This window comes from Ochotona curzoniae, unplaced genomic scaffold, assembly GCF_017591425.1.
Source record: "Ochotona curzoniae isolate NIBS_2020 unplaced genomic scaffold, NIBS_Ocur_1.0 scaffold_3208, whole genome shotgun sequence".
Taxonomy (NCBI): Eukaryota; Metazoa; Chordata; class Mammalia; order Lagomorpha; family Ochotonidae; genus Ochotona; species Ochotona curzoniae.
Window position 1 is genome coordinate 6,404,618 of NW_024467106.1, and position 15,404 is coordinate 6,420,021.

Consider the following 15,404-nt stretch of genomic DNA (forward strand, 5'->3'; position numbering starts at 1 on the left):
TTCACTACTTGAAAGCACTTGGAAGAACGCCTGACACCTAGTGAGTGCAACGGAAGCTTGTGCTGGATGAGCGTATGGATGGACAGATAGACAGATGGACAAACTGATGGATGAAAGGAAGATACGTGGATGGACGGACGGATGGGCAGGCAGATGGATGAACAAATGGATGGATGGCTGATGGAGAGGTAAAAGACAGGTGGGTAGGTGTATCGAAAGGCAGATGAAAAAACCAAGATGGGAGGTTAGATGAGTGGATGGACAGACATTCGTGGAAGACAGATCAACAGATAGATGGATGAATGGACAAATGGCTAGGTGGATGAATGGCAGATGGCTGAGACTATATAAATATATCATTCTGGTCCCATGCATCTACAGTAGCACACTTTATAGGTTCAATCCTATTTTCTGAGTTCCTATCATGCTCCAGGCACCTTCCAATCAGAGGTACTAGACGTCCTAGGGCCCCACATTTTTCATGGAATGCTCATGATGAGTATCAAATAAGACAGAGCTTATAGTCCTTTTCTTAGGCCTTCCTGCACATGGATACAAGGTCATCACGGCCATTATTTCCACACAAAGTTTAAAGCCTTTCCTGGGGCCCGGCACATTAGCATAGTGGTTAAGGTCCTTGCCTTGTATACACCAGGATCCCATATGGACGCTGGTTCTAATCCCGGTGGCCTTGCTTCCCATCCCGCTCCCTGCTCATGGCCTGGGAAAGCAGTTAAGAACGGCCCAAAGCCTTGGGACCCTGCACCCACGTCACAGACCTGGAGGAAGCTCCTGGCACCTGGATTCAGACTGGCTCAGCTCCAGCCGTTGTGGCAGCTTGGGGAGTGAACCATGGGACAAAAGATCTTCTCCGCATATCTGACTTTCCAATAAAAATAAATCTTCAAAAAAAAAAAAGCCTTTCCTGAGTTTTGTTGTTGTTATTTTTAAAAGAACAAGGAAATGTAAGGATCCTTCACCAATACAAGTCAAATCTAATCAGTAAGATTGAATATAAATACACACAGCGAAAACAGAAAACTAGGAAATACTTGAAGGTATGATGCAGGCAACTGCAGGTAAGCAAGACCAAGCTTTCTACAAGAGGCCCAGAGTGGCCAAGACCAACCCGAGCACCCCAGGGTGCAGCACAGCGCTTCAAGGGGTGAGCCGCATGGTGACGGCCTGTGTGGAGATGCTCTGGGAATAAGAACGACACGCTCAGACGCATGTGACTCCTGCAAGATGATGTGGGGCACCTGGGCGCCAGGAAGGTGCCAGGATGAGCAAAGTATATGCACATGTTGGAAGATCCCTATGGGATGCTGGGCAACCTAGGATTTCTTTCCCTTTCAATTTTAATAATATTTACATAGTTGAGAAGGACGCATGCCCATGTGAACCACCAATTAGGATGGGAAGGGTTGTGGATTAGGGGAATGGCCAAATTTTCTTTTTCTTCTTTCTGTATTTGGGGGAAAGGGGGAGAGAAGAGAAGCTGCACCCAGCATTCCAACCTCATTAGCACCCGGGGATAAGGGATGGTCACCTGATGTCATTCCAGGGTCCCTGAAGTGCAGCATGCTCTGAGAGTTCTGCTTAAGTAATTTTGATAGTGCTGTCAATTTCACCGATCCAAGGATGAGGAAACTCTCCCAAGGTCCATTGGCTGACATAATCCACCTTAGTCTCTGTTCACCCAGATATTTTCCATCAATGCTTGGCAGTGCTAGTTGCCCAGTTTGTTCTGCTCTCCATTCTCTGCAGGCCCAATGGACTGCCATATCCTCCATGTGCATTTGGGCATGCTGTCCATTGCTCCAGCTTAGCCACTGAGGAGCCTCAGTTCTGGCACATGCACTCTATGGTCAGACCACAGATATTGTGATTCTCCCTATAGTTGGAGTTCTGAGTCTAACAGTTCAGTTGGGGGGATCCCCAAAGAAGCCTCACCTGATGTGATCCCAGACTTGACTCTTGTGTGTGCTTGCCAGGACAGCGTCTGGCTCAGTCCATCACCCATATCAGCCTATGCACACACTGGTTGTTCTGTCCCCATCCCCTCTCTTATGTAAACCAATAGATGCTGTAGCCCAGCCCAACTCTGCCCATCACACACTCGGCCCTCATGTATGCCAGCGGGAACTGTAGCCTAGTCGGAGTGAATCCAGTAACGCCCACTAGGCCCCAGTCCTGGTTCCTGTGCATGCCGGTATGTGCAGCAGACTGGTCCAGTATGTCCCATATCCCATTCAGCTCTTGTACACATCAATGGGTGTTGGAGCCTAGCTCAGCCCAACTGACCCCATTAGCCAGCCCACACTCATGCAGAGTTACAAACACACACACACACACACACACAGATATTTCATCTGCCAGCTCACAAATGGACACAACAGCTAGCACTGGGCCAATTCCAAACTAGCAGCCTTCTGAATCTCCCACAGTGGGAGAAGCAGCAAGGTCCAAGGACTTGGGCTGAAGCAGATGCGTTAGCATGGGGCTGGATAAGAAGTAGAGTAGCAGGGACTCGAACCAGCACCCACACGAGATGCCAGTGTTGTAAGCAGCAGCTTAATGTGCTGTCCCCACATTAACTGCAGGCCCTAGCCTAGGAGTTGAAGTCACAGGCAAGGGATGTGTAGTGTGAGCTGCTGATGTAATTTCTGAGTGCCCGTCCCTCCCGGGCTGTTGGTACTTGCAGTACCATAGGAGGTGCCCCTTGCAGAGTGGAGAGAGCACCTGTGTTCCTTAGACAAAGAAACCCTGCACAGTCTTTGAGAGGTGAGTCACACTAAGGGAGGACAAAGCACATACCCTCCAGGGCTTCCCAAGCACACCAAGGGTGACCATGGCTTTGGCATATCTGATTAGTCCACGCAGGGCCAGACCTCACTCATACCCAGACAATACCTGCAGGAACATTAAGGCTCTGAATACCCCAATCCCTTTCATACTTTCCATTGGACAACAGGCCCCGAGGCTCCTTTGAGGGGAGGGGGGTTGAATGCTCTCCCCACCAGATAGGCGCACCTACCCTCCAAATGGCCCTTGCCACTATGGAAGAACTGAAGCTCCATGTCACAGCCAGCTTCCTATTGGGGGCACAAGGAAGGTGCCACTGGGTGAGGCAGTCAAGTGCCCCCTTATTCCTACATGAACCCACAGCTTCCACCTCTGGCTCTCAGGGCCAAGCCTGGCCCTGATAAGCCCCGAGGAGAAAGGCCTGGTCCAACGCTAAGCCTTCTGCCACTCAGAACAGGTGGCAGATGCCTCCACAGAAGAAAAACTGGCCTTCCTGACATGCAGCTCGAGGCCTCGCATTGAAGTGTGGCAATGACAGAACGAGTGACAGATGGCACCCAGGCGACAAAGATCATCTTATGACTGAAAACTGACAGAAGCAGCCTGAGGTTTGAGCTGTCAGTGCAGACAAGGGGACCCCTGTGGCTGACCTCAGGCTCCACCCCAATGATGATGCACGTGAGCTGACCAGCAAGTGACAGAGGTGACCCCTGTGGCCTGCAGGGAGGCAGGCTGGTGAGGCCAGGATGAGCCAGGATCGCCTAGGGCTTTGGGCAAGCAGAGGAACCAGGGTTTGAGCTCATATGGCAATCTCGTCTGAATTCCAGATCACCACTGCATGGCTTTCTCTCTCCTTCAGGAAGGCCATTAACCTTTCCAATGACAGCAACAGGATGGGAGCGGCACAACAATTTCTGAGATCAGCAAGGATCTTAAAACCTGACACGGACACGCACATCGTGTGTCTGAATCCCGGTGTCCCCGAGAGGGAGGCTATGCGCAACGTGACAGTTGTGCTGCAATCAGAATGCCCCATTTCCCAGAGAATCTGTCACAGATTGATAACATCCATGCAAAAAGTTAAGTACAATTATGTCTGTCACTAAGGAATATGCCACGGCATCTGTGAGTGACAACTTGCCGGAAGCTGACAAATCACAGGAAGACAACATGAACATCACATCACCTCCCGGGGGACGCTCACTACCACTGACCCGAGAGAGGCTCCTGGGTGGCCACGGCTCCAGCTTGGAGAGGGTGCTGTGCCCTGTGGTCCTGGGAGTGTCTATGTTGGCTCAGTGTCACAGGATGTGCCCACATGCCCGGCCTGGGGTCTGCAGGGAACAGCGTGTCCTTCAGGCTCACGGTGTGCCGGATTCAGCACCCAGGCTGTTGGGAAGGGGTGACCGTATCCAAGGTCCAAAAGAACATTCAATGTCCTGGAGATCCCAGGACATGAAGTCCAGGCCACATAGTTCAGACGCAGCATGCTTGTTGGCTCACCCATGGCAGCTCCCAACTGGGACACGTTGGCCCCTCTGGGACATCTTAGGGGCAGTGCTACAGCAACAACTCTGCCATGTCTAGGCCTCCCTCACTGCCACCCACACTGGGCAAAAGATAGCAGATGCCAAGGTGGCACTTCAGTGACCAGGGCCCATTCCACACCCTCCCTGCCACTTCCAAGGGCCTCTGCAAGGTGGCTGCACGTGCTCTGAGGGCAGGAACAGAACGAGACAGCCATGACACAGGCTTGCTCCAGTTCCATGAAGGTTTGAAGCTCCCAGCATCATGTGACCCTGCTGGCAGTTGCTTCCCAGGGACAAGGCATTCCCACCTTAGGGAAGGTTGACTTTTGAACTCTGTGGAGTACCAGACACCCTAGATGCAGTGCTCCCCTCCATGTGCACCCAGAAACCCTTCTGCCTTCTCCCCTTTATGCTGATCACACTGACACTGCAAGCCAGCTGCCTGTCCCTATTCAGATGAGCACTCCACAATTTTTCATGCTCAGTGGCTACACCCAATTCAGGTACTTGTCCAGCTGGTGTGTTTGAGTGGACGTGTCCTTCCCTGCCGCTGTCCAGCAGCAACACTAAAATGATGAGGAACACTCTCGGGGGCCTGGAAAAACAGGAACAGCCACCACAACTGGAACACACAACGAATGAAAACACAAACACACGAACAAACCAATGAACCAACGAACGAACCTTTATTGCTGAAAGTGGGCTGCTTATATACAGTTCTCCACCAATCACTTCTCCCCATCAGTCCACTTGGCGCTACCTGATAGGCCAGTAGCAATGATATAATCGCAGCGAGGGCATCAGCCTATCCCCGTGACTTCCTGTTTGCCTACTGGTGGGACCAACCCCGCCTCCTGGCCCTCAGCCAGCCACCATCTTGTAACTGCCTACCATACACGTGGGGTCAGCTCCCGGTGCACCGCTCTCCACACTTTCCAAGCCCCTGTCAGGTGTGGGCACGCCTCTTGGGAGGTGCTACAAGGCTGCGTTCCCCATACCTGAGCTCCTGGCCATGCCACCCTTTCCATGCACCTGCTGAGCCAGGCCTTGCCATATGGCTTCCGTGCTGCCGATCTGACCCTTAGGGGCCTCTCCATTCGCCCATCACCTTCCATTCCAGGCTTCCTGCAGGGTGCTCCGGCTGTGAAGGGATGTCGCATATCGATTCTGTCACTCAGCGCGTCTGCTCTCCCTAATGACTCGGTGTCATCTGCAAATTTGATAAGCAGGCCTCTGATGTCTTTATTGGCCCACCAAGTCTGCTGTTCCTTAAGTGGGGCGGCAGCCTGCCAAGGGCTTCCTCCCACGGGGGTGCACAGCCACTCAGTCACCCGCACACGGGAGCTCCGGGCAGCTGAGCACGTGCAGGCCTGCCCGTGTGCCTGCCACCTGGGGCTGAACCTTTCCTTCCCAGCAGAATCGACATGTGAGACCCCATGTGTGCAGGGCTGCCCCGCCTGAAGCTGGGAGGGCAATCTTCCCTCAGCATGTGCCCAAGGCAGCACACCAAGGCCTCTCTCAGATGAGCCACAGGCTGATGGCCCGCCCCGGGAGTGCAGCTCAGCCCAAGCCCGGCTCCCTCGTGCTGGGCAGTGCACACGAGGAGAGTGTGCAGGGGCCACACCCAGGGGAAGACAAGGCCTAAGCCCTGCAACGAGTGCGACTGTGGGTGAGCTCACCCTCTGAACTCGGGAGGGAGATTACTCCTCCCTTGGGGGAACTAGGAGATGCGTGCTGAGGGGTGGGCCCTTGGGAAGACAACGTACTGGATGAGGTCATCAGAGGGGGAGTCTCCTGACTGAGGGGACACAGAGATACCCACATGCTCCCTGGCTCTAGCCACATTAGGATGCCCTGTGTCCCCACGGGTTCCGCCAGCAGGAAGCTGGCATGAGGTACAGCCTGTTGACCCTGTCCTCTAGAACTGTGGGTTGAGATGGGCAGAGTCTGCCCCAGGTACTTTGTCATGGCAACAAAGGATGGCCCGATACAAGCAGACTGCCCTTCCTCACCTGGGACTGTCAGGAGACGGGACGCGTGCGGGAAGATGCTTGCATGTGAGAAGCAGGGCCTCTGTCAAGCTTCCTAGGTTCCTGAGTGCCATTCGATGGCACATCCAGTTCACTGGTCACAGCCAAGGAGCACCCCTTTCTCTGCAGGGGCATGGCCCTGTTTCTGGTCTTTTTGTGAGCCAGGGAGGAAGTGGAAGGAAACTTGGTCCTGGGGAAGAAGCAGTGATTCTTCTAGAACCATGTGGGCCATTGAAATGGGGAGGGCCCCAGAGCCCCTTTTGTCTCTAGTAAGGCCAGGGAGAGCTCTACTGAGAGGAGGCACTTCTTTGAAGTCCGAGGGATGAGAGTGTAAAAAATGGAGCCAGAGCTCAGATCTTCAGGTTTTGAGACAGACACCCAGGCTGGAGGGGAGGCCAGGTATGCGACAGGATGCTCCTCTTCACTTCCACAACCAAAGATCTACCAAAACGGGGCCTGGAGGCCTCTGCTTGAGACCCCTGCACATCTCCGCGCCACCTCCACTGCCGGTCAGTAGAGGGCGCTGTGTCACCACACTCCTGTATCCGCCTGAGCAACTTGATCCCAGTGTTGGCACAAAATGCCTTGAGGACATGGTGGTGTCTGTGGTTTAGTGCCACATGAGAACACAGTACCCAAGCATAAACTTGCTATTACACAATGTTATGTCACACATGTAAAAAGTACAATTTGCGGGAAACAGGACAAAAGGTCATCAGCATTTGCTCTCTGGAAACGACATTTGTGTTTCATTGTTTTCTATACATTGCCCGTCTCCTACAAGTTTGCATTAATCTTCTTAAGCAGAAGACCCCAAAGTGCTCAGAGACATGGGATTCCTCTGGAGAGGGTGGCTTCCAGGAGCCCCTGCCCTTACGTGGTGACTAGAGCCCAACACAGGCCGAGGGGTTCCCAGGAGGCTCTCTGGCAGAGGAGTCATCTGAGCTGAGGTCTTGGGCAAGAGCCGGGAGCTACGTATGGGCCAAGCATCACCTTGAGCAAGGCACAGATGCGTGACACAGGAAGAGGCAGCTACCAGTTCAGGGTAAAAGTTGAGGCTGGGATCAAGACACAGAAGACAGGAACCCTGGGCCCTGGCCACGAGGCTGGCAGTGCCCGAGGAGCTGGGTCTCCACCCGAGAGGCCCACGGGAGACAGCCAGAGACAAGCCTGTCACAGAGCAGATGTCTCACGGAATAAAACACTGCACTTACTGTTTTTCATCAAAGGTGCGACAGAAAGTTGAACAAATAATCAGCAGCTCACTTCTTGAAAACCAAAGGTACTGGATAGGAAATGAATGCCCCTTCCAAGACCCCCAAAACCCTCCACAACATGAAGCTCACACGGGGCTCATGCTGCCTACTAAACAGTCCCCACCAAGAGAGGAGCCCTGGGACAGGCAGGTGGGTCCTACTGGGACACACTAACATACACTGGGATTATCCTGCTGCATCCTGGCTGACTTAACTCAGCCAAATCAGAATACATTTTACATTAACTATCTTGACATTTGTTTTATTTGAAAAGTAAAGCAAAACTGGTCCGATTTCTTTGTAGCTACTGTAAGCCACAGAGTGTACAACAGAGGCTAGAAGACACAGAGGCCTCATTGCCACCAGACTTGGACACACCACACTGCGGTTCGGCCAGGTTCCTACAGCCTGCCTTCCTGGGTCTCCTGCTTCACTCACACTGACCCTGCTCACACAGCAGCTTGACAGCTTCTGGCACAGCATCTCTGTGCTGTATGTGGGAAAATCAGCACCACCCTCACTCAGCAGAAAGTTAAAGTCACCAGGGCAGGGCAGGGTAGGGGGGCATTCAGACCACAGGAGGAGTTTCAACCACCTCTCAGCGACTCATGCCCCATGGGCTCTTGACACGGCCCACGCCTCATGCTGATCCCTTGCACAGGAGACATGAGACCTGCAGCTACCCTGAACACAGCAGCTGGGCCTCAGCTGACCCCCATTGCACACCTGCCAGGAACAGCAGGGAGAGCAGGCACAGCGGCTTCATGTGCCGCACTGGGCTCCGGCTCCTGAACCACATGAGACCCCGCTGCCCACGTGCACCCCGGGAACCCAGCTAGCCTTCCAGCCTCTCCATTCCAAAGTGAGGCCAACACTTGCAGAAGCGCTGGTAACTCTGGGGATGCTCAGCACCAGTCCTCGTGTGTGAAGCTGGCCCGAGGAGAACCAGAGTGTCCTCAAAGGATGCCCCCTCCGGACCCAGTCCCTGGAGCAGCAGGGCACCGACCACGGCACACTTGTGGGAAGGAACAGAATGCGGGGTGCTAGCAGCACCTCCTGGGGTTCAGCATGGCCCCCTGGGTGAGTCTCTTGCGTGTTCCTGATGGACTTCACCAACCCCTGTCACCCTCAGATGCTTGCAGGTCCATTCTTATTTCTGTCACATCAATATCTCGATGATGCTGTCTTGCCTTGCGCACTTCTGCAATCCTTTCTCAGACAACCCATCCCTGCTGCCAGCTCTTTGCCCTCCACTCTGGCCTCCCGCTCTGTAGAAACTTCTGACTGGACACTCTCGTCTGACCATGTGTTGTGCACAAGAAGTGAGAGTGACAGTCACGCCTGCTGGGCTGAAATCGGGGCAGAGCAGCACGCTCCCTCAGAAGCACTGGCTGACTTCTGAAAGCCCCATTGCCCTCTCTCCGCCTGGTTCTCAGTCTGGAGCTCACTGGAACCCGAGGGTGATGACGAGCAGCTGACGGCGACACATGAGGTGGGCCACCCTCTTGGGGCCAGGGACCCCACCATCACATGGCTGTGTAGGTCTCTAAGCGCCTGCGCACAGTAAACCAGTTCTCATTTGCATACTCTGTGACTTTAGGGGCCTGTAGAGTGTGGACACATGAGAACATGGGCTGGCCTCTGCATTCATGGGCTGCAGATTCCTAACTGGATTTGCAAAGGTCTCCTCTGAAGGCACACTGCCCCTACATTTTCAAACAGATTCTGCATTGTCTTATCAGCAGATACCAAGGGCCTGTCCAAGATCATGTGTCAGCCCAAGACGCCACTGATGAGGCCTTACCTGGGCAAGTTGGGGGCTGGGGTGGAAGCAGCAGATGACGGGGAAGGCGTGGTGGTTTGAGACGCATCGTGGTTTCTTGGTACTCTGCCCATCCGATACCAAATCCCCATGCTGTTCAGTTCCCTTTAGGAGAAAAGAGAAATCAGAACAGTGCTGGCTAGCACAGCGCACTGACCTAAGCGACAGGCACACCAGCTTACGAGTGACAGCCTCAGGCCCAGGGAGCCACTCTCAGCTCCTCCCGAAGCACGACTTTCTAGGTGTGCAGAAGCACCCGGCCCAAGCCACACCCCGGTGGCATCAGGTGAGCGACTCCAGTGCACCATGTGAGAGCACAGCTCCAGCCTGGGGCATAAGGCCCTGCTGCCCTGCAGCAAAGCCAGCCCTTGCAGAAAAACACATGCAATGGTGCCCCCTTTTAAGATCAAGTGGCTTGGGGTTTTGAATCCTGAATACTCTCTCCTTATTTTAAAGTAACACTAATTTTCATCCCAAGGTAAAACAACACTACACCTTAGCAATTTTCTCAAAAGTTATATAAAAAGAATAATAGTTTAGCTTTGATTATCAAGCTATTTGTTAGCAAAAAAAAAAAATATCCTATTCTCTAGGATTGTTTAAATTGGTTAAAATCAAATCTTTTCAAATATTATGGTTTGTGAATTTTTTTTAAATTTGTTTTTATTTGAAAGGCAGATTTACAGAGAGAAGGAGAGACAGAGAGAAAGCTCTTCCATCCGCTGGTTCATTCACCAAGTGGCCACAATGACCAGAGCTGAGCTAATGTGAAGCCAGGACACTTGAACCAGTGTCCATATCAGCTGCTGGTGCCACAGGCGGAAGCTTGACTACTATGCCATGACACCATCCCCATGGCTCATAATTAAAACTATACATGGTTAACAGAAAGCTTATCACTAAGATGTTGTGGTTTATTATTTGTAGGCAAATGGCTTCTAGCCATTTTGGCCCCTGTCATTCTGTGTATATAGTTGCTTTACGCCAGGGTATAAGACAGGAACTTCGAGCAGGCAGCAAGACTTTGATCACCCCCTCTTAGGAGCCACAGGAATGTTCCGACCCTGAGACTCAACAGTCCAAAAACATGTGGTGTGTCTGGATGAAACTCCACCTCTGGGATACCTGCTCCCCAGATGTGTCTATAAGAGGGAAAAAGGCCCTGGACAAAATGAACAGAAGACAAAGTAGGCCCAGGAGGCCAAGCTCACAGGCCAGTAGGCAGCCGTGCTGCTGGTAGCCCAATGAAGAAGAGGAAGTATGCAAGGTCAGTGAGGGAACAGTGTGCTGGCCAGGGGCCAAAGCCCATCTCCCACACTCTCCCCCTTAGTCGAATGTCACATACCGAGGGCCTGGACACCAGCCTCCGCTTGCCCACCCACCCCTCTGCTGGCCTCCCAAGCCCTGCCATGCTAGTCCTGGAAGCCACTCGAATGGAGCCTACGGAGCCTACATAGGTCAGGTCTCAGAGAATGACATCTTCCAGGAAAAAGTGGCCAGAGTGCACATAAAGCTGGTTAGATTCACCAAGACCAATGACACTGAATCCCACAACTTTTGTGTAAACTATCAGAAACGGAGGCTTGCTTCTTGCCCCTGGACTTGAACCTGCTTCTGCTCAGGGAATTCATATGTTGGGCTGCAGTCCCCCCAGAGGATCAGCACAAGGAGAAAGACGACAGGAGAGCAGGTCCCAGAGGTACTCAGAGCTCCTGTCTCCAGCCACGCCTGAAGCTGTCCTGCCTGGGGTGCCTGTGCTGGGTCAGCCAACACATTCCTTCTTCTGCTTAAGCTGTTCTGGGTTGGGTTTCCTGTCTCACAATCCAAAGAAGTCAACATGAAACCTGAAATTCCATTGGGCTTAGTGTTTATGAAGTGGCTATAGAGCCAGGCCAGTGCTTGGGGCTGAGGCCACTTAGTGAGCAAATAAGATACAAACGGCCCAAGTCACGGCAGCTCTGCTTAACTGGGCAGGCAAGCATCAGACTAAATCCTGCACGATTAATTCTGCGTATTTAGGTGATTTACAGAGTTTACACCAGGGACTCTCCAACGGGTTCCCAGTGCGGAATAAAATTCAGCCAACCATCTCCTCCCCAAGGCACGCCGACAGCTTCCCTCACCCTCACCACCTTCCTCCCTAGCTTGTCTGCTCCATCCATCTGGGCTCTCTGCTTGTGGCAGGTGTCACACTCTTCCCCTCTCTCACACCTGCTCCCCAGCCTGCCTGGAAGGCTCTGCCTTCCCCACTCAGCACAGGTTTCTCCTTGACTCTGTGGTCTCTGGCCAATGGGCCCCTCCCGCCCCCTCCTCAAGCAGTCTCCACCTTGTGCCACATGTTACTGTCGTGCATGGTGTGTCTGCCTTTTATAACACCAGGGGCAACAGCAGTGCCTCTGCCTCCTTTCTCCCACATTCAGCATGGAGCTTGGTGGGACAGGATGGTGCTCTATAAACATTCCACAGAGTGAAACAACACTGTGCAGAACTGAGGCCCGGCAAGAGCCCAAGGCGTGGGGGAAGGACCCAGAGAAGCCTAAAGCTGAACACATGAAAGGACAGGGGGAGTGAAGGCCTGAGGGTGCGCTCAGGGTGAACTGAGGGGCGTGGAGGTCAGCAGCTGTGACAGCGCAGGCCTGGAGGCCGGGGTAAGACACGGGTAGTCCAGGAGACTCAGGACCTCGTCCTCGCGTGTGACCTGAGCTCTGTCCACGCACAGCGGTGGTGGGTTTGTGCTGTTAAGACTCACCCGATGAACGTGTACTGAGGAGGGGCCTGCTTGGTCCGGCCCATGATGCGAATGTCACAGATGGCAGCTTCCGTTGAATCCCGGGGGATAAACTTGATACACAGCCTCTTCTTTCGGAAAGCCACTTCCTCTGCAGGGAAGGACGACAGAGGCGGGGTGAGTCTTTCACGCGTCACCGTATCCACTCTGGAAAACATGTCTCCTGCCACATCCCCTTCCTGGCAGTATCAGCGGAGGTTCACCCCTGTCCCTCCACCCTGCCTTCTCCACAGCCAGAGTGGAAAGGTAACTGCAGCTTGGGCATCAGGATCAGAGTCTGGTGGTGGCCCCAGCAGAGAAGGCGCCTCCAGGAATGAACCCACGGGCAGCTTCGGAGGGCCATGCCTCCCCACCCTTCCACTGCTCACTCTCAAGCCGCAGACATGGGGGCAGCACACTCACTGTGGGGGACAGGGGCGACACGCTCTCTGCAGGGGCGGCGTGCTCACTGTGGGGGGCCTCTGTCCTTATTTACTCTGTCACAGATACCCTCAGCTGTGTCCCAGCCTAGACAGAAGACTGGAACGAAGCCACAAGTTTCCGCCACTAGGCTGTCTGGAGCTGGCTTCCTTGCCCCCTGCTGTCCTCTCTTGCTTTGCTGCAGACTGAAAATGAACCCTCAATGCATCATGTCACTCATCCCCATCTCAGCAGACACCTATGGCAGACAAAAAACGCACAGAATGCCTCACTGCCATCCGCTGGCTCGTGCATGCTCCAGTCCAGCCCCAGTGCAGGCGGGTGGCTGCTGGGCCTCTTCAGTAGCTCTACTGAAACAGCCTCTCGCTGCTTCCTCTCTCCGGAACACTCATAGGTGGAGACACAGGGGCCCTCCTTGTGTTTTTTGTAAATGGACAGAGCTAAAGGCATGGCTTCGCGCCCCAGTGCCTCAGGAGTTCCTCAGTCTCTCGGCTTTGGGGTTGCACTGCCTGCACGAGGTGGTTACTGAGCTCCCACCCCAAATGGACGCTGGTACAACATGACAACCCACATGAGTCACTCAGTCCTGCGCCTGGCACACAGGAAGTGCTCTCTTGGCACCTCCGCCGCCGGTCGGCTCGCAGTGCATCATGTATGTCCCTGCTCAGGACTGACCTTCCAGACCTTTCCGTTTTCCTCATCCCAAGAAGAAAGTACATCCTACAGCACCGTCACCCAAGGGGGCAGTGAGGAGGGCACTTCCAGACGGGCTAGAGTGAGTCAGTGGTCCCTTTTGAGCACTATTGTTTGGGTGGTGTTTTCTCAGAACTGAGGGCCAGAGTGAACAACAATGCCCTGACTTCAGATTCCAAACATGGCACCCGATGTGGCAGGGTGGTACCTGGGGCACAGGCCCGCTTCCACTGAGCAGCCACATCACAGGTGCTCGCTTGCCGGAGCCGCGCTGCTCTCAGCCCTGTTCCTCTATTGCAGCAAACTCAGGGTAGGAGATGAAGCTGCTCATTACACATGCTTAAGCAGGCCTAATTTTAAGTAAACATATTATACATAGTCAATAGCAATGTGTTCAGTCATGCTAATGAACACAGAGAAAGTACACAGCACTTTGCTAAAACAAACAGTCTTCCAGTTTTTAAGTGCTATATGGATTGCGACAAACTGTATTTTAAATTAATTACAGGAGTCTCATCTTTCTGGTTGACTTTACAAAACTAGGGCCTTAAATGCTCTCAAGGAACACTGAGCTGGCCAAGAGGCTCTCCTGTACTCTGGACAAAGTGCCCAGGAAACAATTAGAAACCAGGAGGCCCCCCTCACCCATCTCACGCTGCATGGTAAGGCTTCTGATGGGACAGCTCAGGATGCAACCCCGCACAGTCTATAAAGGCAGTGTCCAGGCACAGGGGAGGGGCTTCCGGACCAGGGCCCCGGGGCCTACCCTAGCCAGACCGGGGCCCAGACAGGACCTAGCCTGGGTGCACAGGGAGGGAAATGAGGACGGGAATTTCTTGGTTCCAATGTACATCCACATGATCTCAGAAATCAACATCAGTATGAGTTTTTCAAATTATGAAAAACCCAAGGGAAAAGTGCAAAATTAATACAATCTACAAGGTAATTTCAGCTCATACGTAGACAATGTATATGTGTAGCAACAAGCACTTGACTGTTCAGTCTTACTAATTAATAATGAAGGAAAAATTAGATGATAAAACCAAACCTGTGCTGGCAGGCCTGTGGGGAACAGGTACAATGCCATCACTACAGAAGTTGACCTGGGAACACAGTGATACAGTGTGCCTCCACAGAAACTATCCATGAGCAGGCCACTGCAGGAGGCAGGAACCTGGGTGGCTTACAGAGGAAATTAAACCTGGACCTTGTCCTTAAGAAAACAAAAACAAAACGAAAGCTAAGCAGCACAGACAGGACTATAGTGCAAGCTAACGCTAACATGCACATTCTAAAGTGAACTGAGTAACATTTCTCCCGTTCGACAGAGGAGCAAACCGAGTTCTGTGCCCACTGGGTATAAGCGGCAGAGCCAGACTGAATACTTGGCAAGTTTGACTGCACAATCCAAGGACCGCTCACCAGTTTGTCCTAAAAATTCAGAGGCTGAACTGACACTACTCAGCCTCCTGCCACTGTGACTTGGGGGTGAGAGGTGGCTGTTCGTCACAGCCACTTACAGGTGCCTACACCCTTGCCCAGCACGTGCTGTGCCAGGGGAACGGTTGGGCAGTAACAGGCAGACGGGGCCCTGACTGCTGTCTAATCCGGTCCTGGCACTGCACTTCCCTACTGCAGGCATACCCCAGCTAGACCACACTGCCTAAGGGAAGGGCCAGTGTCTTCTTTATCCTTCGTCAGAGCTGGCAGGCCTGCCCTGCACTAGGCGCTCATCATCTCAGCTGCCTGTGGAGGCTAAGGGTGAGCTCACTTCAAACAGGAGTGCAGGACCAGAGGCTGCAGGGGGAGACACAGACACTTGCCTGTGGAAGACACAGGGTAGAGACACTCCGAGGAGTTGGGAGGGACAATCAGAAAGAGAGGAGCAAGCGGCAGGCCTGGGGAGGGCTGGGCTTGGGAGGAGAGCAGGGAGATTGCATCTGTCTGCAGAGGAACCGGGCCTGCTGTCAGAGGAGGAACGTGTCGTGAGGAATTCACTCAGCATTTACAAATACCAAACCTATCAAAACCACAGCTGGCTTCTCTGCAGAAACTGACAAG

At 53.2% G+C, this 15,404-nt stretch overlaps 1 protein-coding gene across 1 annotated transcript in view; it reads right to left on the reverse strand.

The window, feature by feature from the left end:
* The window catches only part of MVB12B (multivesicular body subunit 12B), a 159,979-nt gene that overhangs the window by 75,851 nt on the left and 68,724 nt on the right, over positions 1-15,404 (reverse strand). Inside the window, exons 5-6 of the mRNA XM_041004439.1 lie at positions 12,192-12,321; positions 9,425-9,547 (exon numbers count right to left, since the gene is read on the reverse strand). Of these exons, the coding sequence (XP_040860373.1) occupies positions 9,425-9,547; positions 12,192-12,321 (253 nt within the window). The remainder of the gene's footprint in view (positions 1-9,424; positions 9,548-12,191; positions 12,322-15,404) is intronic.